Source organism: Abramis brama (assembly GCF_963993115.1).
Source record: "Abramis brama genome assembly, chromosome: 8".
In the NCBI taxonomy this organism is placed as follows: Eukaryota; Metazoa; Chordata; class Actinopteri; order Cypriniformes; family Leuciscidae; genus Abramis; species Abramis brama.
Window position 1 is genome coordinate 30,680,735 of NC_139970.1, and position 24,480 is coordinate 30,705,214.

Consider the following 24,480-nt stretch of genomic DNA (forward strand, 5'->3'; position numbering starts at 1 on the left):
TATATATTATTATGATTTAATTTTTATTAATATACATTACACGCACGCACGCATGCGCATATATATATTTTATATACTTACTGAAACTGTAATATTCCAATTATATTATAATCTTACTATCATTGTAGTAATAACCCTATTTTCAGAGTTTTGTCCAAGTAAAATTACCTATGCTATCTGCTATGCACTACCCACTAAGCCACTCGAAAATCAATACAACCCCTACACATGTCACATTGAGTAATACAGTGTGTGTGAATGCATTAAAAAAGTGCACACATATGTGGTGGGGGTTAGAACATGCTCTCCACATGCTTTGCACACGGTCGAGCTCATAGCCGCAGCAGGATATGGGAGATTGTGAGCGGAGAGGAAGTCATGTAGCACTGACCTGACATGGGCCCATTGCTTTGAAAGTGGCGTGAGACAAACATGAAAGGAGAGGATGTTTCTATCTTTCTCTTTCTCTCCCTTTTGTTGTGTCTCACAGATCTGAACAGTTTAGATACATTATCATACTTGGTTATATAGAGTCCTTACCAAAATTGACCACGGTTGGGCACCTGTAGTTTTTGTAAAAAAAAAAAAAATACCATAGTTACTACAGTTTTTGTTGCCACAAATTATTTTTGTGGTATCTTGGTATTAGTGATAACAACAACAAAAAAAACTGTTTAATATGCAGAAACCATGCAAGTCATTTGTAGGTTAATTCCTCTTAAAAGGACAGTGGTTCTGTGCTGTTATTGGTCTGTTTGTTTGTGCTGTCTGACACAGCAACATTGATTCAACCAATGGCATGAGTTAGGGGGCAGGACTACCTGTTTGACCAATCAATGGCAGGCAAACGTTTTTCAATACATTTTCAACAACTGTTTATTTTTTGTAATTCTATTTGCTTTAAACTATTATTATTATTTATTTTTTTACTTTATTTTAGGCATACATTAGTAACAGTAACTGCAGAAGCTATGGTTGCTTTTGTGAGGGAAATCTGGATGCACCGCAACTTTCGCAAGTTAAAGAAAATAACAACATGCTGAATAAACTATTTTAAACCGCAGCATTTTGATGCCTTTTACAAAATTAATTGTTTTTAGTTTGAGTAATCCAGTGATGTTGTAACATGTTTTACTCTGGAATGAAGAGGGAGCTTAATAATGGTACTTTTTACTGTTTATTTTTTAATAAAATAATCGTCGGCTATTAAATTAGCATTAAATATCTCTTTTTCCCTTATGTATGTGTTTGTGTCTTTTGATGAGCAGTCAGTGAGTGTCTAATCCAACACACATCACAAAGTCGTACCACTACAAGCCTGATTATCTCTCTCTCCTCCTCTTCTTCTCGTCCCGGCGGCCGACCGACCCTAAATCCCTCTGTTGTTTATTTTCTTCCCCTTTTTAACGTAGATGAGCAGAGGAACCTCCAGACTGATTTGTTGCTAAAAGATGGACTTACTTGTTTCCTTTTGTGTGAAAATCTTCTACTCTCCCTTTCTATCCTCTCTCTCTGTGCTTGTTTGACTGACAAGGCTTATTGGACTATAACAGGCGTAACTCTCCCCCCCTCCTCCTTTTGTCCACAGACAATTCTCCCACAGATTCGGAGCTGTGCGCATTCTTTGGCCGCCACACTACTGAGTTCTGAAAGGAACCAGCTCGAGTCCCGTCCCTCCCCGTCCGCTCCTAATTCTCCCCCCTCCACCACCACCACCACACGGTGAAATGAGCACTTCAGCAGGCCGGAAACATTTAATCTGGCCCTCTTTTGAAGAGAATTAATTGAAACTTATCCACTTGCCGCCTTTTTCGCTCTAGCGGCTCCCTCGCCCCAAAATCCCTGCCTCGTTTCCATCCGGATCATGGTGGATGGGGCCGCCGTGGCACTTGTTGTCGAGAAGTGTGGGTTTTCACAAGCAGCCTATAGCGACCGGAAAAGCTTGTCACCTGAGAGTGGTATTAGCGTTTGCACAAGTGCGGTTCAATGCTCAGACTGTGTAAATATTGAAAGGGCTGACCATTCCCATTACTTCAGTGTAGTAAAAGCACACCTGTAATTTGTTGTCACTCATCGACTTCCTAATGGCACCTCGTGACGGGACCGAGCTTTTCGTTTGATTGAGGGCTATAAATGCTTAATTTCTCTGCCAAGTGGCTATAATTTTGCGCAGAAATACGGAGCCGTCGGAGAGGGCAGTGTGGCGTCTGATAAAAGAAACAGTGAGGAAATAGAAGGGCCGCCAAACAAGCCCTACCCTCTCCCTCCCTTTTCTCTGTTCGAGGGGAATATTATGCTAAGCCGTTGGCGTTTTTATGTTGCCATAGCAGCATTACTCCTGCAGGGTTGTGACCTCAGATGATTACAGTACAAAGCTTATTGGGTCTTGAAAACCCCTTTGAAGATGAAAAGTCTTTGATGGTTTATATTTATGCAAATCTCTCAGATATGATTTATCCTACTGAGATTGAATGGGGAGATGATTAAAATTCCCCCATTAGAAAAAAATCCCTCAATGAAGGCATATTCTTTGAGCTAATAAAACAAGTGTGTGTGGGATATTTTAGCCTTTATTTGGAAAACTAGCCTTGACGTACCTGAGGTTATTTTAATCTGCTGTCCCCAATGTGTGAAAGAGAGACGGAACGGGGGGGACAGGGAATTACACTTTTCTGCTTTGAGTTTTTTTTTTTTTTCCTTCCCTTCCCTTCCCTTCCCCCCTCCTTTTATTTTTGTACAGGCTTTAAAAGAAAATATCTGACAGAGGGAGCTTTTGTGTGTTTCCAGATGATAGATTTTGGAATTTGGGCAACCCCACTGGCAGTCCACGGCTAGCTGTGAACTGGTCTGTTGGAAAAAATCAGAATGCTTTGGTCTTCAAAGCACCAAACTTCATTTTAAAACCTTCTTAGGTAAGCTCAAATATTAGCGGTAAAATGAATAGCTCGGAGAAGTGTCGTATCACACATCGCAAGTCTCACGAGTCTGTCCGCCGGGGGAAGCCGAGGCTCTGCCTAAAACTGAAATGAAATGCACTCCCAGACAGCTCAAATCTCATCCCTTCCCTTTTCATATTCAGCACTCCTTTCTTTGTAAATTCAGACAGGAACCTGTAGTATATCTCGAGGGCCTCTGTGAAACAGGAGTTGTCCAAAGACTGTGTGAATCCTGTCAAGTTTTTGAAGCCATATCTCTTTATTCTTCTTCTTTCTCCAAAACCCTGAGTCAGAAGTTTTTCAATTTAATTAGGCTTTTAAACAATGTCTTCTGTTTAAACTGTTTTTGACTGTGTGTGTGTGTGTGTGTGTGTGTGTGTGTTTGTTTCAGTTTGTTGACAGGTTTCAGAGGTACTTAAAAGGCAGAGAGCTTGAGGAACCCATCCGCTTGGTCACCTTTGTGGAAACTGCTTTGGGTCTGCTGAATTTTAAGGTAAATAACACCTTATATTTTAAGTTATAGATATTAAAAATGCCCCTATCAGGAAAAAAAATGGCCGAAGTCATGTTTTTTTTTTTGTCTGCTTATAAAATATGCAGTTCCTTTTTTTCTTTTGATTATTTTTCTTCCCCCTCCCCCAAACCCTCTGTTGTGCTGGCTAGACAGAATCCCAGAGCCAAGACAGGGAAATTTTGCAGAGTCACAGCAAGAAGTGAAATTAATTTGGAACCCAACAAAAGCATTCAAGAAATTCCATCTGCTCCGCGCCTGACACGGTCATATCACATTCCAGACTGTCTCTCACTAGTCCTGGTTCTGGGGTTAGTTGCAGCCTTGGATGGTCTTCACAGATTTCTAGATTCCTCCATCCACAGGGACAGAGACGGGCCATTAATTGTGTGTGTGTGTTTCTTTTTTTTAATATCTGATATAGTTCCATTTCTAAACACAAATATAAAGAACAGAGGCATGGACAGCGATAAAGGGAGTATTGGTGGAAAATTATTGAGTGCCAAAGTACACACACACACACACACATTTGCACAGCTCTTTATTTTCTCTTTCTCTTGAAGGCAGTGTGTGAAGCACTTCGAGATCTTGGGCCAAAGGCAGGTCTTCATCATGACGGAGTTGTCTTTGGGTCAGATGACTTTTGCGCCAGCATAGGTCTGCTATGTTTTTATCTCTCTCTTTAATAAACCTTTTTTCCACTTTGTTATTTTTTTGCTTTGTTTTGTGACAGCACCAAAAATAATGATAAGTTAATGTAAAAGATGCGATTGTATGATAATATGTCATTAATACCCCTTCAAACTGCACATATTTATCTGTTATATGATGCTTGGGATTTTTAAAAATGATGTTTTTGATCTAGGAGCCACACGCACTAAAGACGCTAAAGAACTCCTATACGCTCGGCAGAAAGTGGTGGTCACCACCAAAGCGTTCGGTCTCCAGGCGATCGACCTTGTTTACATCGACTATCAGGATGTGGAAGGACTGAGGCAGCAGGCCAGAGAGGGCGCACTCATGGGCTTCACTGGTACGCTGACTGCATCATTTTTCTTTTCTGTTCACTTACTGTATTGCATTTTTGCCTGGTCCTCCTTTAAGTGGGTCTTGGTTCTCAAATGATTTCAATGAAAATTCATGCACTAACATAAGCATAATAGCATATAGAGAATATACTGGCAGAACTTGGAAAACATTTCTGTTGCATGAGCAAAACAAGTAAGAGAACCAGTGATTGGCAGAAGTGATTGACATCATAATATTCATCTTAAAGGGATATTCCAGGTTAAAAACAAGTGGTAATGGACAACTTGCCACAGATGCGATGAATAGAGCACAACTTGTATTTAACTTGCAAAATTCCTTAATGAAAATATTAATTACATTTCATAAATTATATATTTTATCCTCTGGAGATTAGTGGGTTGTTTTGTGTATTTTTTTAATATTTCTGTTCCTACACCTTTGAGTTCCTCTACATCTTATATTTGATCAGACATCTACCTTATTAGTGCTGACATTAGTGCTGGTTGTTATATTTGAAATCTGCAACACTTTGTGGCATCTGTTTTATAATTATAATGTTGCCCATATTGCATTGGTGATTTGATTTATTACCCAATCATTTAATGTCCTACATACGGTACATGAAATTTTAAAAAGAAAGTTACAGGCATGTGTTTGTCAGTGTGCGCGTGCGTGAATGTTTTTTTATTTGCCTGTGTGAATGTGTATCTGTTATTTGCGAGTGTGTTTGTCGGAGATAGACGTATGTTCACAGCTTAGCGATGTGTGGGTTTGTAGCCAGGAAAGTGTGTGTGCGTACGTCCGTCCGTGTGTGTGTGTGTGTGTGTGTGTATGTGTTTATATGTGCGTCTGTGCGTACGTACGTGTGTGTGTGTGTGTGTGTGTGTGTGGAGTCCTGGTGAGCGGGTAACTGGCCACGGGAGGCCAGACACAGCCCTCCTCTGAGCCTCCGCTAATGAATATGTAATTGCTGTTTGCAGAATACACACTGTTCTCCATGCACATCTCTGTATACACTAGCACTGCCATTCCTCCAGAACACCGCACTCCTCTGCTAAAGAACATTTCACTTGTCTTGTTTTTCTTCATGCCATTTTTTGAAAACTTTTTTTAAACATCAAAATTAATCAATAATTCCATCTAACACCGAATTTAATTTAAGCCACCGTTTTTATTATCATTCAACTCTGGGGAAAAAAAAGCTTTTAATATTTTATAGAATATTATATTTAATAGAATATTATAATATTTAATTCATGAATTCATCAATTCATTGAAGAGCATTTACAACCATTATAAAAATGACCATGATAACCATAGTCTCTCCAAAAATACCATATTATTACTACTACTGTAAAATGATAATTAATTAATATTGGATTGCCTTCAAACTATGCAAAAGACTTTCAGAATCTTTCTGACATTTGTTTTGTTTTTCTTGATGATTGTAATGGATAGTACAGTGCAGTAAATTACCACATTTTTTTACTTGAGTCATTTTTGTATTTTAGCAGAAACTGGTTACCATACAACAATTTAAAAATGCAAATATTCATGTGAGCCAACTGAATTCTTTACTTTTTATCATTATTTTACGGCTTGTGGTGTCCCAGGATGTCCATCAGGGTGCCACTGCGAGGTTGGTTGTTTGTATTTCCCCAGCAGCCAGCCCGCAGGTTGACCATGCCATGTTGCAGCCCATCAGCCGGGCGCTCTGTTCAGCAGCCTGTCATTAGGCAGGTGGGGTCGGGTTTGATGACTCTCTTCTGCCTCTCGCGCGAGTCTGAATTGGAACGGCTCCTCGTGTAGCATGCGCTCAGCTCACCGCCGTTCTGTTTGCCACTGCTAGTCTGAGGTCCCTGTGTGAGGAGGCCTACAGAAACACTGTTTACAGTTTACACCCTCAGTGTGAAGTGTGTGTCAGTGAGTGGGTTTTAATCCGTAGGCAATTAAGATTGCATGCAGATAAATGTAGTTTAGCCAATTTTTTTCTTCTTATTTTGTATTAAACTTGCATGAGCAAATCTATTACTATAATATTTAATGCAAATACAATAATTGGGGTCTCAGAATGGTTTTAAACTTTTTATTAATAAAATGGTTAGTTGAAATCACTATTTTTTTGTATTTTCAAAATGTACTTTAGTTATTTATTTTAAATCAGGAAAGTGTAGCTTTATGTTTCTGATTTTAAAGTTTTAAAATTGTAATCAGAAAATGTGCTTCAGTGTGTTCTTAGAAATAAATTGGCAGACTTATCTAAAATATTTTCAAATAACTAATCGGGCATTTTATCTACCATGAGAAACACTTTTTCCAATATATTTGTTCTTAAATAAATATATTCCTTTGAAAATAATAATTGGGCTAAATACTACAATGATCACATCTTTAGCAACAGACAAGCAGTTAAATCTGGTACAAAACAGACAGGCCAAAAAGTTACAAATTAAGATGAGTCTTACCATAAATTTTATCCTCTCCTCTTGTATGTATTACTTCACACATATTGTCTAAACATTACTTCCCTGAACTCCCCACCTGTGAATTGACTTTGGCCCTTAAGTCGAGTCATACAGTAGCTACACATGTATGGTGCTGTATAATGAATACGATTTTTTTTGCTGGTCTCCTAAAATGAAACAATATAAAAAGGTTATATATTATTTAAGATCATTCAAAATAAGATTTTCCTTCTTTCTTTTATTCACGTTTATCTTTTTCTGTTGTTGTTTTTCTGCCTTTTTCATAAATTCTGTCCTTCTAAGTGAGATTTTGAGAATCATCTTAACAGTGGTACTCTGCTAAATGGTAGTGAGCCAACCAGACACACTCAAAACAGATGGCACCCTGTGATTGGCCAAATGGCATTGGGGAACATTAATGATGCACTGCAGCCGGCCAATAGCGGCGCGGCGTAAGGGCTCACCACGCCCCCCTTGCTCACTCTGTCACTAGCTGGCTCAGAACAGACAGCTCCTGAACAGGTGGCAGTCTGGGGAAGGGGCATATTTTGTTGATGTGAGGGAACGACCCCCTGCCAGTCTTTTCTGGGATGGGCGTCACAAACATGGACCTTGAGCCTCAGCTTTAGGGTGTTGATCCAACAGGCCGTCTCCTCCAGAGCAGCAGAGGGACAGTACACACACACACACACTGGTGATTCTTCCTTCTGCAGCACTGTTGGCTCAAATAGAAAACACAGTCACCAAGCTGGTTTGGTTTATTTACATTAAAGCGCATGCTTAGCTGTCATTGGTTAACCTGACGCCTCGTTCACTCTCAGCTGCATCATCAGATTCCAAGTCGTACCTTGCAGTATTTGGCTTCGGCAATGTGTAAAAGATGCAGAAAGTAACACCTGTGCTGTTGCAAGACCGTGTTAACATATGACTGACATAATGCTGCAATATGTAATATTGTGTGCTAAATTATGTGGGATCTCAATAGATAACACATGGCAGAAGCTGTTTCAGATGGGTTAGCTGGGGAAAGACCCACAGATGGAGCTAATGGTTTTCTCATGTATTAAATTCTACGGCTGTCAGCTAGATACCTTTCTGTGTTTGTTTTTAAGAGACGAGCTAAAGCGGAGCGTAACAGTTATTTTTCAGTTATTTATTTTTTATATCATCACCTAAAGGTTTGATCTGGGAAAACGTCCCTGATTATTATGGTGCCGTACTGGACAGATGTTATTTTTGAGAATAAGGTTTCAGCCTCCATGACCATAATCCGTTTTAGCTTCTTAGCCGATGCAGCAAAGTAGGGTGGAAAAGGAAATGTATATTTGAAAATGGTACCCACTGTGTCAATGAAGCAACCTTGGGTTTTACAAAGGCCCTACATAAATAAATACTAATAATATTATTGGTTATTATTATATTATTGTTGTTGTTATTTTTTATTTACATAAGGTCTTTCTAAAACCCAATATTATATTTATTAATATCAATATTATTATTAATAAAATTATTCAATAAAAATAAACGACAGATTATAATATTATTACTTATTTTGCTTATATTACTTATTATTACTTAGTTTGGCTAAGTTAGTTAAATGTTTTAAATATGCTCTAGAAATAAATTATTGATTGATTGATAGATTATGGACATTTTAAAAAAGAAAAAACCAAAAAGAAAGAAATCATTTTAATTGATCAGATGCTCACAAAGCTTGTGTTTTGTAGAGGTAGATTTAGTAAGTGCATGGACATTATTGATCATTTCATGGTCATTTGTAGTTTTATTTATAAAAAATGTATCTATTTTTCACCCCAGCGTTGGATCATTAACACACGTAGCTGATGCTGCTGTCTTTGACATCTATGTCTATGTGTAGTGTGTATGCATGAAGTGTGTTGAGGTGACTGTACATGTGTGTGGCTCTCACACAGGCCTGTAACAAAAACAGCAAGTGAAGTCTCACAGAGGCTGCCTCAGATTGGAGTGTAACTAAGCGTGCAGTAAAGTTTCAGAGTTCAGCGGGGCACAAGGCGAAAATCGGGATGACACCCATAATTCATAGCATCCTCTGTCCCTGCTGTGTCCCCTAAATTCATTCTTGGTCAGGGAGCTGTACTGGAGAAAGAGGAGAAAATACCCACCAATGCCTTTGCTTCTACTGAGCCAAAGCCCTTTAAATGTGGAGAAATAATCCTAGATGATGGTTTTTTTTTCTTCTATTTTTACAGAATAGTACTTCTTCCTGTAGTGTTGTATGTAAGTGGGCTGCACTGTTAATGGTGCACTAAAAATACAAATAAAAAGTTTTAGAAATGAATATTTATTCTACATGTGGGCTGACATCTTTAGTCAAATACTACTCACTCTTATTATTGGACACTTTTGGTTGTGGAATGAATTGGTATGTACATTACGATAGGTGGTTAAAGAAATAAGAAATATTTTATTAATAAAAAAAATGATATTATACATTTTATTATAAATGTTACTGAAGTATGAATGTTCATGATTTCAATTTATTTATTTAATCATTCATACGTCCGTCCGTGCATTCATTCATTTTGAGACATTTAAATATGTTGTTCTCTTTGGAATATTTATTTCCTGTTTATGTTGTTAGAGACTTATTTGTTTGTGTTTTTTTGTTGCACTTGGTTCTTTCTAGGAAAACAAGTGATTCACCCCAACCAGATCAAGGCCGTTCAAGAGGAATTTTCCCCCAGTCCAGAGAGAATCAAGTGGGCCACGGAGCTGATCGCTGCATTCGAGGAGCATCAGAATTTGGGAAAGGTGCACATTCAGTAGTCCCAGAGTTTCCACACAAAGATCTGTATTATTTTCCAGCCTGATATAGCATCAAGATATCCTCCATGATGCATGTAGCATTGTAGCTTTTGTCTGAGAAAATCAAATGAGGTGTTGAATATTATAGTTCCTAATTTAGTGCATCATTGAGTCCTGTGTTTTCTGCTCGGTAGGGCTGCGCGTGTCTGAGATGTGCTAGTAATGTACAATCTGCCAGTAATTCTTACGCTAAGGATGGCCTGGGGGTGCATCAGCAGCACTCTCCCCGCTCGGCTCTTTGCTCACAAACTGAAATTCCGGGACACAGTTGCTCGATTTATTTTGTGTTTTCCTGTATTTTTTGTTTGCGCCTTCTTCGATCTCCTTGCAGATTTGTTACAGAAAATGTTTGCAAAATACCCACCTGAGGTTTTACTGCCTCTCAACAAATCATTTTTAGACTCCATCAGCATAACATTACATTTAGGATGCAGTTTAACTGCAGATTTAGTTTCTTTGGATGCATATTTCATGTAATTATTGAAACTCTTTTTTTCTTAAGAGGTTGTGAACGAGTAGACTGATTGAAATATCCTTCTCAGTCCAGTGGTGCAGTGAATAGGAGTATCTGGCATGCAAATAAAAGACTTCCAGCTCTAATTCCTGCAGCTGTCAAGAATATCTCCATTTTCATTCTAATGCTTCTTAGTATTTTTAGTACTTTTAAATTCCCAACCATCTTGAATGAAACACTGGCTTGGAAGCTAACATGAAGTTACTGATTCGCTACAATAAACACCATTAACACAAGCATTTAAAAAAATCCTTCCTTTGTAATATATATATATATATATATATATATATATATATATATATATATATATATATATATATATATATATATACATATATATATACTCTCTAACCACCCTATCCTTCTTTTGTAGTGTTGTATATGCATTGCATTAAAGCTGTGTAGTAGGATATGTTCTTCAAGACAATATCTACCTTTATTTTTATTCAACCAGTGTTCTGTTCTCTTCTCCTCAGGGGGCTTTCACCTTTCATGGCAGTATGATTGACATGCCGTCTCTGAAGCAGGCTCAGAACATTGTCACAATGGCTTCAACTGTTCGGGGAAAATGAGCCAAATCTGGGTTCCTCAGACATCAAACTTTGCACCATGCTGGCGGTGCCGCGCACTTCACGTCAACTGCTAAAACGATCTGTGCTTTGTTTAACCAGTAACAGAGATGTGGTGCTATGTGATACTTAATTAGTAATTGATTGATTATTTTGTTTTCTGCAATTCCTGGTGCATGACCATTTTATGCATTAGTTTGTGTGTGTGTCATGTTCGCCCCTTGCACGTCTAGTGACAGGGTAGACGATTGACCGTGGTAAAGGTTGTGCGTGCCCAGCGAAAGGGCAAACAAACAGAGCTGCCCTGCCGTTGAGCTTCCATTCAGCCTGAAGGCTCCTCCAGGCCCCGGAACATCAAAGCGCTATTTGCCAAGAAGCCGCCATGAATTTACTAAAACCAACATCGAGAGAATGAGCCTGTGATCCCGCTCTAAATTGTAGGCCTTTGTTTCAGGGGGACTCAGCAAGTCATTTTGTTCTTCAGGACAAGGCTTGAATGTGTCTGCAGCCTGGCGTAAGCTCTACGCGGCGTGCCACACGCTCGCTCGCAAACACGTACACAAAGAACTCCGCAAGGGATCCCTCTATGTAAATATCAGCAGTTTTCTATGGATTTGTTACCCGGACAGTGGTTCCCATCTCTCCATCCAGCTTCGGAGTCACCATGAACATGGCCAAGATGTGCCGCCGTTGTCTGTTTCACCAGTGTTCCTCGCACTCACTTTGACAAGAATGCCTCTTTTGAAATAAAACTTTAGGATGGTATTCCCAATGAATGACCTTCCTTTCCACCCTTGAGGGCGTTGTTATTGTTTATGTCGTGTTTGTCATGAATACATCCTACAGTACGCTATGTTCCCGCTCCTTCCTGCTGGTCTCCCACGAGCTGATGAGATTTTTGGCAGAAATGTCTGGGGCGGATTTGTCTGGGATGGGGGTGGGGGGAATGGTTGATGGTTCAGTTGGTCACTATGGTAATATAGGCCTCTGCATAAAGCACAACTGAATATGGCGTGATCAATAGTGTCTGTAGCAAGCGACTCGGCCTGAGATCCGTGCCAGCCTGGGGACACAAACAAAAATATGGAAGCCGCTGCTGTGAGTGGCCCAAAGGGCTCGACAGTAAGCTGACGGCCTGGCACCCGTCCCACACCCCTCCACGCCCCCCCCACCCCTCCATGCTCTCTGCCTTTTGCACTCATTTATTTTTCATTTTCTTTGGAATTGTCTTTTTGGACTCATGTCAGACAAGCCCTTTCGCTCTAAGCACTCTTTAAGCATGTCTGAAGACCCTCAATCAGATCCTAAGACCGTAGGATTGGTAGGCCAATGCAATGAGATTCACCTAGAGCCGTCCTGCGTTTAATTATCTAAATTATACAATTTTACAATATACATTTAATGCATATTATGTTACAATATACGTTTTATGTTAAAAACTTTTATGTTAGATGTGATTTGACAGCACTAATATATTTATTATTTATTTACAAACTTGTTAGTTGATGTGTTAGATGTGATTAATATTGATATTGGCATTAAGGTATAGTACAAAATATATATCCTGTCATCATATTTTGAAAAATGTCTTTGCTGTCCATACAATGAAATGTTTTTAGACCACATCTATTTGAACTATATGAAAAAACTGCTGAAACATTCAGAAGAAACTTATTTTCTTTCTTTCTTTTTTTCCCTTTTTTTTCTTTTTTTTTTTTTTTTTTGTTCTTAGAAATATTGTTTTGCAGAAGAAATAAATCCATACAGGTTTGGAGGGGTGAGTAAATGTCATAATAAAAAAATAAAAAAATGTGTGAACCATCCCTTTAACACCACCCAACCAAAACACAAGAGCTCCTATGATGACCTCTGAAACTTAAGCCTCTAGAAAATATGACTGTTGATTGATATGACATTAATTTGAAGCTAGCTTTTTTTTTTTTTTTTTTGGCTGACCCCTACCTTATGGGTTTTTGTGCCTTTATTGTCATTTATGTTTGTAATAGAAGTATGTGCTATTTATTATAAAGTGAAATTACATTTAGCAGTAGAATTAATCCTCTGATCAGTGCACTAAAGGCACCATTTATTTTATTAATTAGCTTGGAACTGCTCTGTGTAGACAATGATTCAGTGTTTAAAGGATTTGCGGACTCATAGTTCAGCGAAATACTACTTCCTCCCACTTCTTTGTCATTTTTCATGACATTTCTATTATGCCTGTAAGTTGACATAATCTTTTCAGCTCACAAGGCGGAATTATTTAAATACATTTACTGGTATTCCCAAAGAGAGTACAATACAATTAACACGAATAGGACCTTACCTAATCTTGACAGCACTCAATTAGGCTTGAAACACAGTCCTGATGGTTATGTGCTGAGATTGCTCTCATAAATTATCTGATATCAACCCAGCAGAGAAAATGCATGTATGCAAAGTGCTTTCGGAGGAAAATTAAAAGGAAACGTTTTACATATTTTTCATTAATCTCAATGGGACCCGTGTGGCAGGGAGGATTTTGCTCGCCTAATTTCTCGCCAAGGGATCTCCCAATAATGACTTCATTCTTTTACTAGACAATATATGACAAACTCATTTCAACAAAGATAATTCCCCTGCAATAAAACGAATCGTTTACAACAAGAGCAAAGCAGGAACAATTTGGGAAATAATGTGTAATTGAAATGAAATTTAATTTATTGGCAGTGGGGGTATAATGAGTGAAATTGAACTCTAGTAATGTTGTAAAATGTCTGGCGACTTTTGAATTTGCTTGAAATAGGCTATACCACTATGGAAAATAGGTGCAGATGCGACATTAATGCCCATAGCTTTTGGTGACATTAGAGAAACATTCAATAATTAACGCCTTTAGCTATTTTGAGAAATTATTAACACAACAAATTATTGTATTTGGGGGTATTAACTTACTGAATACGCTTTATTACAGGGATGATTATAATAGGCTAATAATGTGCATGAATGACCTACACAGACGCTGACCTTTTTATTGTGTTGTTCTCGTGTCTTCATTTTATACATTTAAAACATTTTTGTTTTTTAACGTTTCAAATGTCTGTGCAAACTTTATTTTATTCTTTGGTTAGTAGCCTACAAATGATTCGAGACCCTCAACTCTGCTTTTTTATTTGTTATTCTTTATTTTAGGTGCAATGCAACGTCTTAAAAATATTGTAGCCTAGCTTTATCTTGTGTGTATGAACCAGACACAATCAGAACTCGTTTTATCCCTAGCGCACACCTTGATGTCATAAAAATCCAGCGTGAGTTTATTGTAAAACGCTTTTGAAAGAAAGCGTAATTTTCAGTAATGCTGCATATTTTGTTGATGCATATTTAATTATGGTCCTTTTTCCTATGTATAACCTGTTAAAAAGCTTTAATTCACATGTGGTATTATAAGCTTAACGTTTTGCCAGAGTAGCCTACTGAATGTGTGCTTGAGTGAAGGATAGTTCTCTCTGAATAAGCGCAGACTTGAGCTGACTCTTTATTTGAAATGGAGACAGATCAAAGGACAAACCCCAGTAAACCTCCTCCGGTCTTTGTCTGCGGTTGCTATGGCTTCAAGTCGAGGGGCCACGTAAATCAGACTCGTTACAGTGCGACAAAAAAGTCTCTTAAACTTTTTGTTTTTAGCTGACTTGACCCCATGTATCTTTATTCAAGAGAGTTTAAAGAAATACAATGTCAAAAAAGTGTTGATTTGTGCATTATTGTGTCTGTTATAGGCCTACTTTTTAGGCCTGCTATTTTAATAATATTGTTCACATTGAATAATAATAACAATTTACTATGAAGTGCAGCCACTCGTCTTGAATAGAAATGCATTACTTCATTATATTAAAAAAAAAGACAATTTAAAAGGGTTTTCCTGCAAGATGATTACTATTTTTAACGGAATGATATTTTATACTTTAATAACATCTTCATCGCCGGGCCTATACAGAGAATATGAGCAGATGTAATTTCCACCTCACTGTTAGCAGTCTTAGGACCAGCCCATGGGTGGATTCCCCAATTACAAGCCCATGGCAGCCCCCCTTCAAATTGACTTTTCCTTCTGTTGTGACAAAATGGTGCAATTGTCGCGTAGCCTCCAGGATAATCAGAGTATCATGGTTTTATGTATATTATGGCGGCTGGCTCATTATCACACAACCGCTCGTGAATTAGAGAGAAATTAAAACAATTCTGCTATATCTTTCATGGATGCGATAAAACAGATACGCTTTTGAGTGCTGGTGAGCTTGCTGTGTGACTTGACTGCTTGGCGCAGCTTGTACCATCTCACCCACTGGCTTTCTGATGAAAGAAGAACAGAACTTTAAGAAGTGTGCCGCCGGATGCTGTCAAAATTGGGGGCAGGAAGAGAATGGCTGTTCATAAAGGCGACATTTATTGCTTCTTGGCTGTTAGGACTTTTGCAGTTGAACCCCCCCTAGAACGTTGCAGATGCATCCAGACTGAGCCGTCGAGAGGAATAGATGATCTAGTTTGTTGTCCGCGCATATCTGTAGCCTACTCCCAATAAGTTATAATGAGTAACAGGTGCACTGTGAATTAAACTCGATGCACATTTAGACCTATAACTGAAATGCGAAGGTTGGCAGAGAATGATGTGAAATAGGCTTATTGATAAAATAAGTCATGTAATAAAGGGGCTTATTTTAAGGTGTCCGTAAGGCCATCATATTGTCTTCAATATCTCATAAAAAAAATTAATAAAATAAAAATAAAACTCCCGGGAGGCCCGTGAAGCCCTCTTGGCTGCAACCCGGTCACATGCGTCTCTAAAGCACGCATTGTGTTTATAGTGACATTTATATGCGAAAATGAGTTTTTACTTCCAAAGGATACGCATGGGTAGGTTTAGTAGTGGTGTGGGGTGCGTGTGTATTAGCTATACGTTTGATTAGGATTAGTGGTGTGGGGTGCGTGTGTATTACACGCAATAAAGTACGTATCAAATGCACGCGAAAACTCCGTATCATATGCACGTAAAAACTCATTTTCGCGTATAAATTGCACGATTAACACAATGACAGGGACGCATTTTCATGAGAACAGGCTGATTATTTCATTTAAAGAGGTTTCTACCCTTTGGGTATCTTGGAGTGACCCTGTAACCACCTACACAGGCTCACATCTTTTCCAGTTCACTTAATTGTCAGGTATTGAGTCATGGGAGCGCGAGCCGCTGGTTTATCACCTTCCCTTGACACAGTGATCTTTCCGTGTCCACATTCTTAAAACAAGCCATTAGAAACACCTAAATATTTACATTCTCTCTCCTAAATATATTTTTTCTTTTTATATATATATAGGCCTATATATATATATATATATATATATATATATATATATATATATATATATATATATATATATATATATATATATATATATATATATAAAACTATTTAGGAGAGAGAATGTAAATATTTAGGTGGGAAAGGCGGGAAACTTTAAACATAACATTAACAAACATTATAGGCTACATGTGATAGGCTACTGAAAAAATCACTTCAACTCACAGACATGAATATAAATGTAACAGCGGAACATGTTTGATCATGTTTTGTTGAAAAGTGTTTAAAAAAATTATAAAGAAATTGTTGATCTGGGTTTGATCCCATATCAGAACATTAGCCTAACAAAGTTAATTCTGGATTATATTAGAAAGACTGTAGACACTATAGGGAGGACAATTGGTCCTATGGGACATATAAACATTATCTGTGTTTAGTGTCTCTTATGATTTGCAGACTGAATTACTCTCTCCAAAATTTATTTTAATTAATCTGTTAAATGTTATAATTATCTCTTTTTGAGCACTAGGTACTGATCTGTTATTTTGTAAATGCTATGACTTTTTTTTAAAAAAAGAAATAAATTGTCAAAAAGCTTATAAACCTTGTTCGTATACTTACTATAAAAATGATTTACAATAATTTTAATAATATGCTTGTGTCTTAACACGTTCAGCGCGTGCCTGTGTTTGCACAGTCAAGCTCTTAATTGTAGTTTATGACATCATCTCTGCTAATCCAATTAAACATGTTTGTCCTATAGACCCAGAACTTTGTGAAGAGTGAATACCGCTGTTTAAAGACAGGGCAGCCGACACATTTCTGCCTTTGAATCAAATACATTTAATTGGTTGAACTTGCTTGGAATGGGAAATTATTTAATGCTCTTTTGTATTTAGTAAACATGAATGAATGAATGTATAAATTAATTTATGACTGATTACAAAAAATATATTATTTTGCCTAATAGCCTACTTTGCTTTATACTGGAATTACAGGGATCGAATTTCTGAATTATAGCCCAAAAAAACCTGAGAGAGTTTTTCTAGATACTAAACAAAAAAAAAGGGGGAGAACCTTCCAAACCTAGAAATTGTCATTTTTATAAAAGAAGCACCAGGCAGAAGCACCGAAAGTCATAATTCCGCATAGAAAAGCAGTTTTTCGACATTTTAACATTTCTTATTTTTTTCATGTTCATTCTTCAGTTCATGTCGTTTGCAAAACTTGTCAGAAAAGACCAATTGGAAACGCGACTGCAAGATTAAAAAAATATGTCTGAGTTCATTGAAATACTTTAGATGGGAAAGTTTTTAATTAATCTAAATCAGTATTTCGTAAATATTTGTTTCTATATTAACGAAAAAGTACTCTTAACAATGTGTACATTTTCAATTAAAAAACGTAGGTATCTATTTGATGTCTTCGCGAGACATGTGACAAATTTAATTCGATTAGAAAAAAAAAAAAACTTCTACCCAAAATAAGTGTCATTTTAAATACTGAATTGTTCCTTTCAAGACTCTATAACAGTCTGGTTTTACTCTAAAATGAGTATAAAACAATGTTTTCGGCGCAAAATTTGACATCACATCACTTTTGATTACTTGCTTCACTTGCTTGTTTCACACCGACATCTGTTCACGTCTGATTTGAAGTTAACAGAATTATCTTTAATTTATCATTTAGAATATTAAATGAATACATTTTTTTTCAAAACAAGCCACTTTATTTGTTTTGAATTAATTCTGGACTCCGGGCAGCGTAAAAAACACCTGGCAGAGTAAAGTGGGATGGATGGGGCTCATGAATCATTTTCTCATGCCCGTTTTACCCTTTTCTTTGCGCAGTAGACAGCCTCACTTCATTTCTCACTTCAAGTTGAATTTCACATCATAAATGCTAATAGCGTTGGCTTCCTTTTATAAACGCGTGTTGCGTTGACATTAATATTTGTATAGCCTTCAAAAACGTTTTTTAAAATAATTATTTTATCACGGTATAATTATTAAAAATGTTTAAAAGTAGGTTACTAAATCAATTTCTGTTTCCACAACGTAGGCTAACATAACCGCAGTGTCCACAAAGCACCGTATGCATAATATAAAGTGTTGCCTCTACAGAAGAGAAACCACATGGGGGTTTAAACTTAATAAAACCTCACACCTCAAAGCCCTGTAAGCTGAAAAATGGCAGCTTTATTTGAATATACAGACAGCATAAACACTCCAAATTATATCTAGAAGTGGATTTAAACAAACAAAACCTGGCAACTAGGCTATCTCAAGTCAAGGTAAGTGCTGTCATATACTCCCAGCAAAAGGAAGACAGTGACATTTCACAGGGAACGAAACGAAATGTATTTTTATCACATGTCCATGTTCAGCAGGCTGTAGTTGAGCGTGAGCTGTCAAATCAGGTTGGTGAAGGCGCGTGTGTAAGCAGTGATGCTCAGGTAAGGAGCTTCTCTTCTCTGAACCACAGCACAGCTGACTGCTCCAGGAGCCAAAGTAATGAGGGTTCCGCTGGGGGCCGCCTGGTTGGAGAGGTGGCTTAACCCTGCCTGGACGAGGCAGGAGCCCGGGCTCTGCTTTTTCAATCGGAGCCCCTTGCAGAGCACGCGGCCCGCAACGAACATTTTGACAATGCCGGTGATAAGCACGAGGTGATGAAAGGAAGCTGTCTGCGAGGGCGTTTCTGTTGGGTTGCACGGCAATTCTTCATAAAGAATTGTGGGTTTCCAGAACAAGACAAAAGCGCCCATGTTTTAGTGCGACGATTCCCAAACGAGCTAAACAAACTTTAAAACAATGCCTAAAACGGACACTTATACGCAGACATTTGGAGTTTTGAATTGGACAAAAAGACATTTCTATTTTATGCTTCCCAAATGAATTGTATGATATTGTATTTTATTAATTATTATTTATGCAAATGACTGTAGGCCTACTGTTTAAATATTTTGCTTTTGATTCATGCAAATCTCTCAGAGAGGCCAGCCTAAGAATCATGATCATCTTTATAATCAAATGTAATGTTTCCCTTGAGTGCATATCGTCATTTTCATGGGATTTCTCAAAACCAGACAATTAACACAACTGTAAAGAGAATTCCACTTGTGTCACCAAGATGAATTTGCTCAGTTATTTTAGCAAGATATGCTGTCATTTACCATTGAAGATGTCAAGAAAGGGGCAAAGGTGGCCATCCCCTAAGACACGTGCCTAATTATATAATTTGTCTTGTGAGTGGGACAGAGCACTGTAAGGTCTCCACTGGGATCACTTCTTCAGCAGCCCGAGCCTATCATCAGTTTCATCAGCCCTCATCTATGTAAGGGCACAGTGAGCGTGTTCATTTATCTCTTTTTCCAACCACAGGAACTGACATGGCATGAAGACATTCAGCAGCCTGAAAGATCCAGCTTTTAACATTAGACAGACATACATATCTTCAGGCGACCTGACAGCGTTTTACGATTTCTATGAGTGCGAATATTTGAACCACCAAGGGCAGAATAGATATTTGCTATTAACGTTCAAAGAATCTGTTTTATTTATGCCATTAGACAGTGTAAATCCTATTAAAACTAAAACCTAATTTCTATATTCTAGTGAGTATGGCGTTTTTGGCCAATTTAATTGCATTATTCATTGCATTACGTTTATTCGTTTAGCAGGCACTTTAAGATTTACAAATGAAAACAATAGCAGCCAAAGCAATTGATCCAAGGGAGACAAATAGCATGTAGCATATGGTTTGTGATACCAAAAATACACATAATATAATGTATTTGCTTAATCTCTGAACTGTGCCAATGATGTTTAAACCAAACATCAAACAGTCACTGACCATTCTGTGGTAATTCTGTGGTAGTTCGTGTTGACACTGTAGTGAGCCAAATTGCTTATCAAGGCTGGACATGAATTTGCCCGGGCCTATACTTATTCCAGGATGCGCAAACACAGCACTGAAAATCGCAGACTATGCAGCTCAGATTCGCACCTGCTGAGGGGGAAAGGAAGCATTGCATTCTGGAGATATGGCCTGTGAGCACGCCTAGCGCACCTTCACAAAATGTCACAGCAGTTATGAAAGCAAGTCATTATCAACTCAGGGGGACCCTTGACACTGGTCTATGAGAGATAGTTCCAGTAGTTCAAAGCCATGTCTAATGGCCATTCCAAGGTCAGCTTGAAACAGTGAAAGTGGCTTGTGATGTTTAAGAACATCTAGCCACCCTTGTGAAGCCAGCGGTAGGTTCTGGTGGCCGGTGACGCACTAGGGGCAGTCCAGGGGATTCTATAGGTGAGTTTACAGGTTTATTAAACACAGATTAGGCCTTCACTGGAAAGAAAAGCTATATATTCAATCTAACCATCAAGAGTTTTAAAGAATATAGCAATGTAAAGTCAATTGCATCGAAATGGACTGGCTTTTTTTTTGAGGGCTTTAACTGTTCTTCTCTTCTTTTTCCTCATCCCTTTTCTTACACTTGAGGGTTGTATATTTGTATTTGCTCTCTCTTCTTTTCTCTTTCTGAGATGATCCAGCACTGTGGTTGTCCAGCTGTGCAGGATGATTTCCTCTCACTGAATGTTGACCTTTTCCTCTATGAAAGATGCTGTATTCAGAGGCACGACTCTGATGTGCTGCTCATGGTAGTTCGTCAGATGTGGAATGGATCAGCATCTACAGGATGTAAAATCAAAATGGGAAGCCAATGCTGTAAAGATGGTGTCACATGAATGCACACTATTTGTGCACCAAAATATCTCCCTATTTTTCATTTAGAAAATGTTTTCACTGCCAAATATTTAATTGTATATAAAACATTTTCAAATATGAGTATATTTATTTTATTGTACTTTTTGACCTGTGATATCCTACCAGACCGATAAAAGACCTATTTTTTATTTTTTTTATTTTTTTTATTTTTAAAGGTCATGCACAGTTGCAGGACTTTGAACTTTCTTTCTCTATCCTCTGTCTTATAAATATTTTTGATTTAATAACTCTTATTCATGGCCTGGCAGGTGGAACTGTTACCGGTAAATGTTTCAATTTACTTGTCTTATAAAGTATACAGCAACTAAAAATACTGGTAAACAAAACATATGTGAAGTAGCAAATATATATATTTATAGAGAGAGAGAGAGAGAGAGAGAGATCAAACTGCTTTTATATAAAACATGACATCCTTTCCTATGTCAAGGTGCGGCCTGAAAAAGCTTCTGAACATTTGCCACATGGATGAAGTGTTTTTTTCTATTAGAAGTTAAGACCTGCGTTTAGGACCATTTAAACAGGACCTGTCAAATACAAGGCAAGCAGAGAAATGGTCGCATGGCTCTGAGGTTTGGTTTATGTGCTGCATAGGCTGAATGGACCAGGTGTAGAGCTCTGGCTCTTGGACATGTCCGTGGACGACCTTGCTCTCATCACCAAGAGCCTTGGAAAGCCTCCCAATCCTGGGGATCCATATTTGGACCAGCACCAAGTTTGGAGACCCACAGATGTTGTGGAGAGGCCAGATATTATGACAGTTGTCTCATGCAGACAGTCAAGCTGATTCATATGTGTTAACGATGAAAGGGTATGTGGTGCATATGTTGAGTTTTAAATTCAAATTTAATCTTGTATTTTATCGAGATTTTTTTATCTTGTAGTTGATATATGGCCACACTATGTACCACTACACTTAAATAATGTTATATAGCCTACACTGTCCTTCTCTGCTCTCAAAGCTGCCGAGAAAAAAGGCAAATCTAACATGATAACGGCAATCACTAATTAACCAGTATTTTTTTCTTTTTAAAAAGTTTACTTAAACATTTCTTATGAAATATCATTTATTAAGAAATATACAAACCTACTGACACAAATTGTGCATTATAGACAATTATTTTTAACAAACCTTTGCAGTCGGTTCTGATAGGCTATACATTTCTGCTAATTCATCTTTATTTACAGTTTTATTATAATTATTCTCTAGATTTAACGGACCCTCTAGACATGTTCCCATAGTCATACCGGGCAGGTATTCCTCACTAATTCAAAAACTCAGTGTTACGAGAGCTTCTTAAAATATAAATGGGTCGAAGAAAACTTTTAATCCCAACAGTGAAAGTAAACGTCCTGCAACCAAATAGGACTGCACTACATAAAACAAAATAAAAAACAAGCTTACAAATAAAAATAAAAAAAACACTTTTAGTATGTGTGGAATTATGTGGTTGCAAAATCGGTAACACTTGATTCATGTATTTTCATAGTTGCATTGGCTACTAATATATGTTACGCTTTTTACAATGTTTGTTAATGACTTGTTCATGAAAGTGTTAGCAAAGAATCTTTTGAGAGATAAGTTCAAATAAATTATGATGTGCTCGTGGAGTAATTGATTTAATGAAGTTCCTATGAAAACTATTAAAAGCGAGTGGAGGTCATGCGAGCGGCACCCCTGAGCGCTCATTGTCAGATGTTTAACTCAAGCAATCTTTTGGGAAAGACATCGGGGCTAATAGGTGAACTCACAGCTGTCTGAGTCGGGCTCGAGCTTTCAGAGCAAATAGCAAACAACTACTCATCCGGCCTCTAACTTAATGGGACGGGGACGGCAAACTTTCTCAACAGCCTCATCTTGAAACGCATGCACGAAGGACAAACACGACACCTAATCAATAAGTGCGCTAAACGACTGTTAGTCACAACGATAAAAGCATGCAGCATTTTTTTTCCTTCAGAGTTGAGCTCATAAAACATGTACTCACGTTTCACTGTATACACACCCCATGAGTTTTCGCCCATGCGTCAAAAGTTTTGGTGTCCGTTTTTAAGGTTCAGTCTCGGAGTGCAGGGAGGAAACATGCAGCCCTGCAGCTGCAACTGGATTGTGTTTTCTCACTTATTCGGGAAACTTAAGATAGTAGGCAGGTAGGGTGCTTGGAAGAGTTTGGCAGAGTGCCTGGAGAATGAATATGTGCCCAGTTTTCTTGTCTTCAAAGCATACTGTGGTAAAACACTCAACGGATGTTTATAATACCTCGCATACTTTAAGTTGTTTTTATTTTGAAATAGTTCAGAGGAGAAGAGTTTAGTTTGGTTGTTTTAAAATGTTTTTTTTTCTTCTTCCGTGACTCTCTTTAAAGAAACCGACTGGAAAAAAGAAGAAAAAAAAGAGAAGAAAAAAAGAAGGCTTTTTATGCAAGACTGATATTTTAGCAATGTAACAATTCTTCAACGTGATTTAAAGTTATGATTAAATAATACAATTATCTATTAATCAACAGTCACACAATTTTACAAATAAAATGTTATGTTCTTTTATGATATTTATTAGATTAAAATGTACCTATAATTTAGTTAACACTAATACCACTAATCGTTTTACTGATAAAAATAGATAAATTCTTGATTCATTCTACGTGGTCGACAAGTGTACCGTTTTAATTATCCCTAAGTTGACCAAACCAAAAGAGAAATTATAAACATCATGTACAATTTTGGAATTATATTTGTGTTATTTAATAGCCTACTTAATGCACTTGTCTCTTTCTCTCTCTCCCTATAGACCCTCAAACACTATGGCAAATATTCCATTAGTGCCGTAATTTACCTCTGAGACTTTGCAAGCTCGTAGATGAAATCTGGCAGTGTGAGTTGAACATATGTGCGACGTTCAAACAGATAAAGTGTGAAGTGCATTTTTCTAATGGGGAAATTGCGGCAAAATGTAATGTTTTCTTTTCATTACAAGTGCTTCACATGCTCTCGGTGCATCGCTTAAAACAGGGTGCACAATGACTCGGGTACTTTGAACCCTCGTCAAACGCATAATGAGAAGCTGACGGTGTGAAATCTGACTAGACTGTAGTAAACAGCCTCCTCTGATGTGATCATTCTGTCCAATAAAGGCAAAACGGGAGAGAACTCGCTGCGTTTTCACACTGACTTCTGCTTTGTCTTTTGAAAAGTGGCGTCTGAGAGTCTGACTCTTGGAGTTACTGATTTGCAGGCTGCATGTTAAGGTAGACCATGTAAGTGATTTCCACGGGCATTGCACTAAAGGAGAACAAATCGCTGACAAAGGGGGTAGCTTTTCGATTCAATAGCGTCGTTAGGACGACCGAAAAGTATTCCTCAGATAATAAGTTCTACTTCAAAGCGTCTCCCATTCAGCTGTGACTGCTGCAGCTTTTATGAAGTCCCCCCCTTTTCACTCGGACCGGACTATCTCTTTGGTTATTTTTCACCGTGTTTATTTTGCACTA

At 37.8% G+C, this 24,480-nt stretch overlaps 1 protein-coding gene across 1 annotated transcript in view; it reads left to right on the forward strand.

Moving 5' to 3' along the window:
- Window positions 1-12,446, forward strand: part of clybl (citrate lyase beta like) — a 73,623-nt gene extending 61,177 nt beyond the window's left edge. The window contains exons 4-8 of the mRNA XM_084121627.1: window positions 3,328-3,429; window positions 4,011-4,104; window positions 4,313-4,480; window positions 9,610-9,734; window positions 10,779-12,446. Coding sequence (XP_083977753.1) covers window positions 3,328-3,429; window positions 4,011-4,104; window positions 4,313-4,480; window positions 9,610-9,734; window positions 10,779-10,874 — 585 coding nt within the window. The 3' untranslated portion in view covers window positions 10,875-12,446. The remainder of the gene's footprint in view (window positions 1-3,327; window positions 3,430-4,010; window positions 4,105-4,312; window positions 4,481-9,609; window positions 9,735-10,778) is intronic.
- Window positions 12,447-24,480: the final 12,034 nt, after the last annotated feature.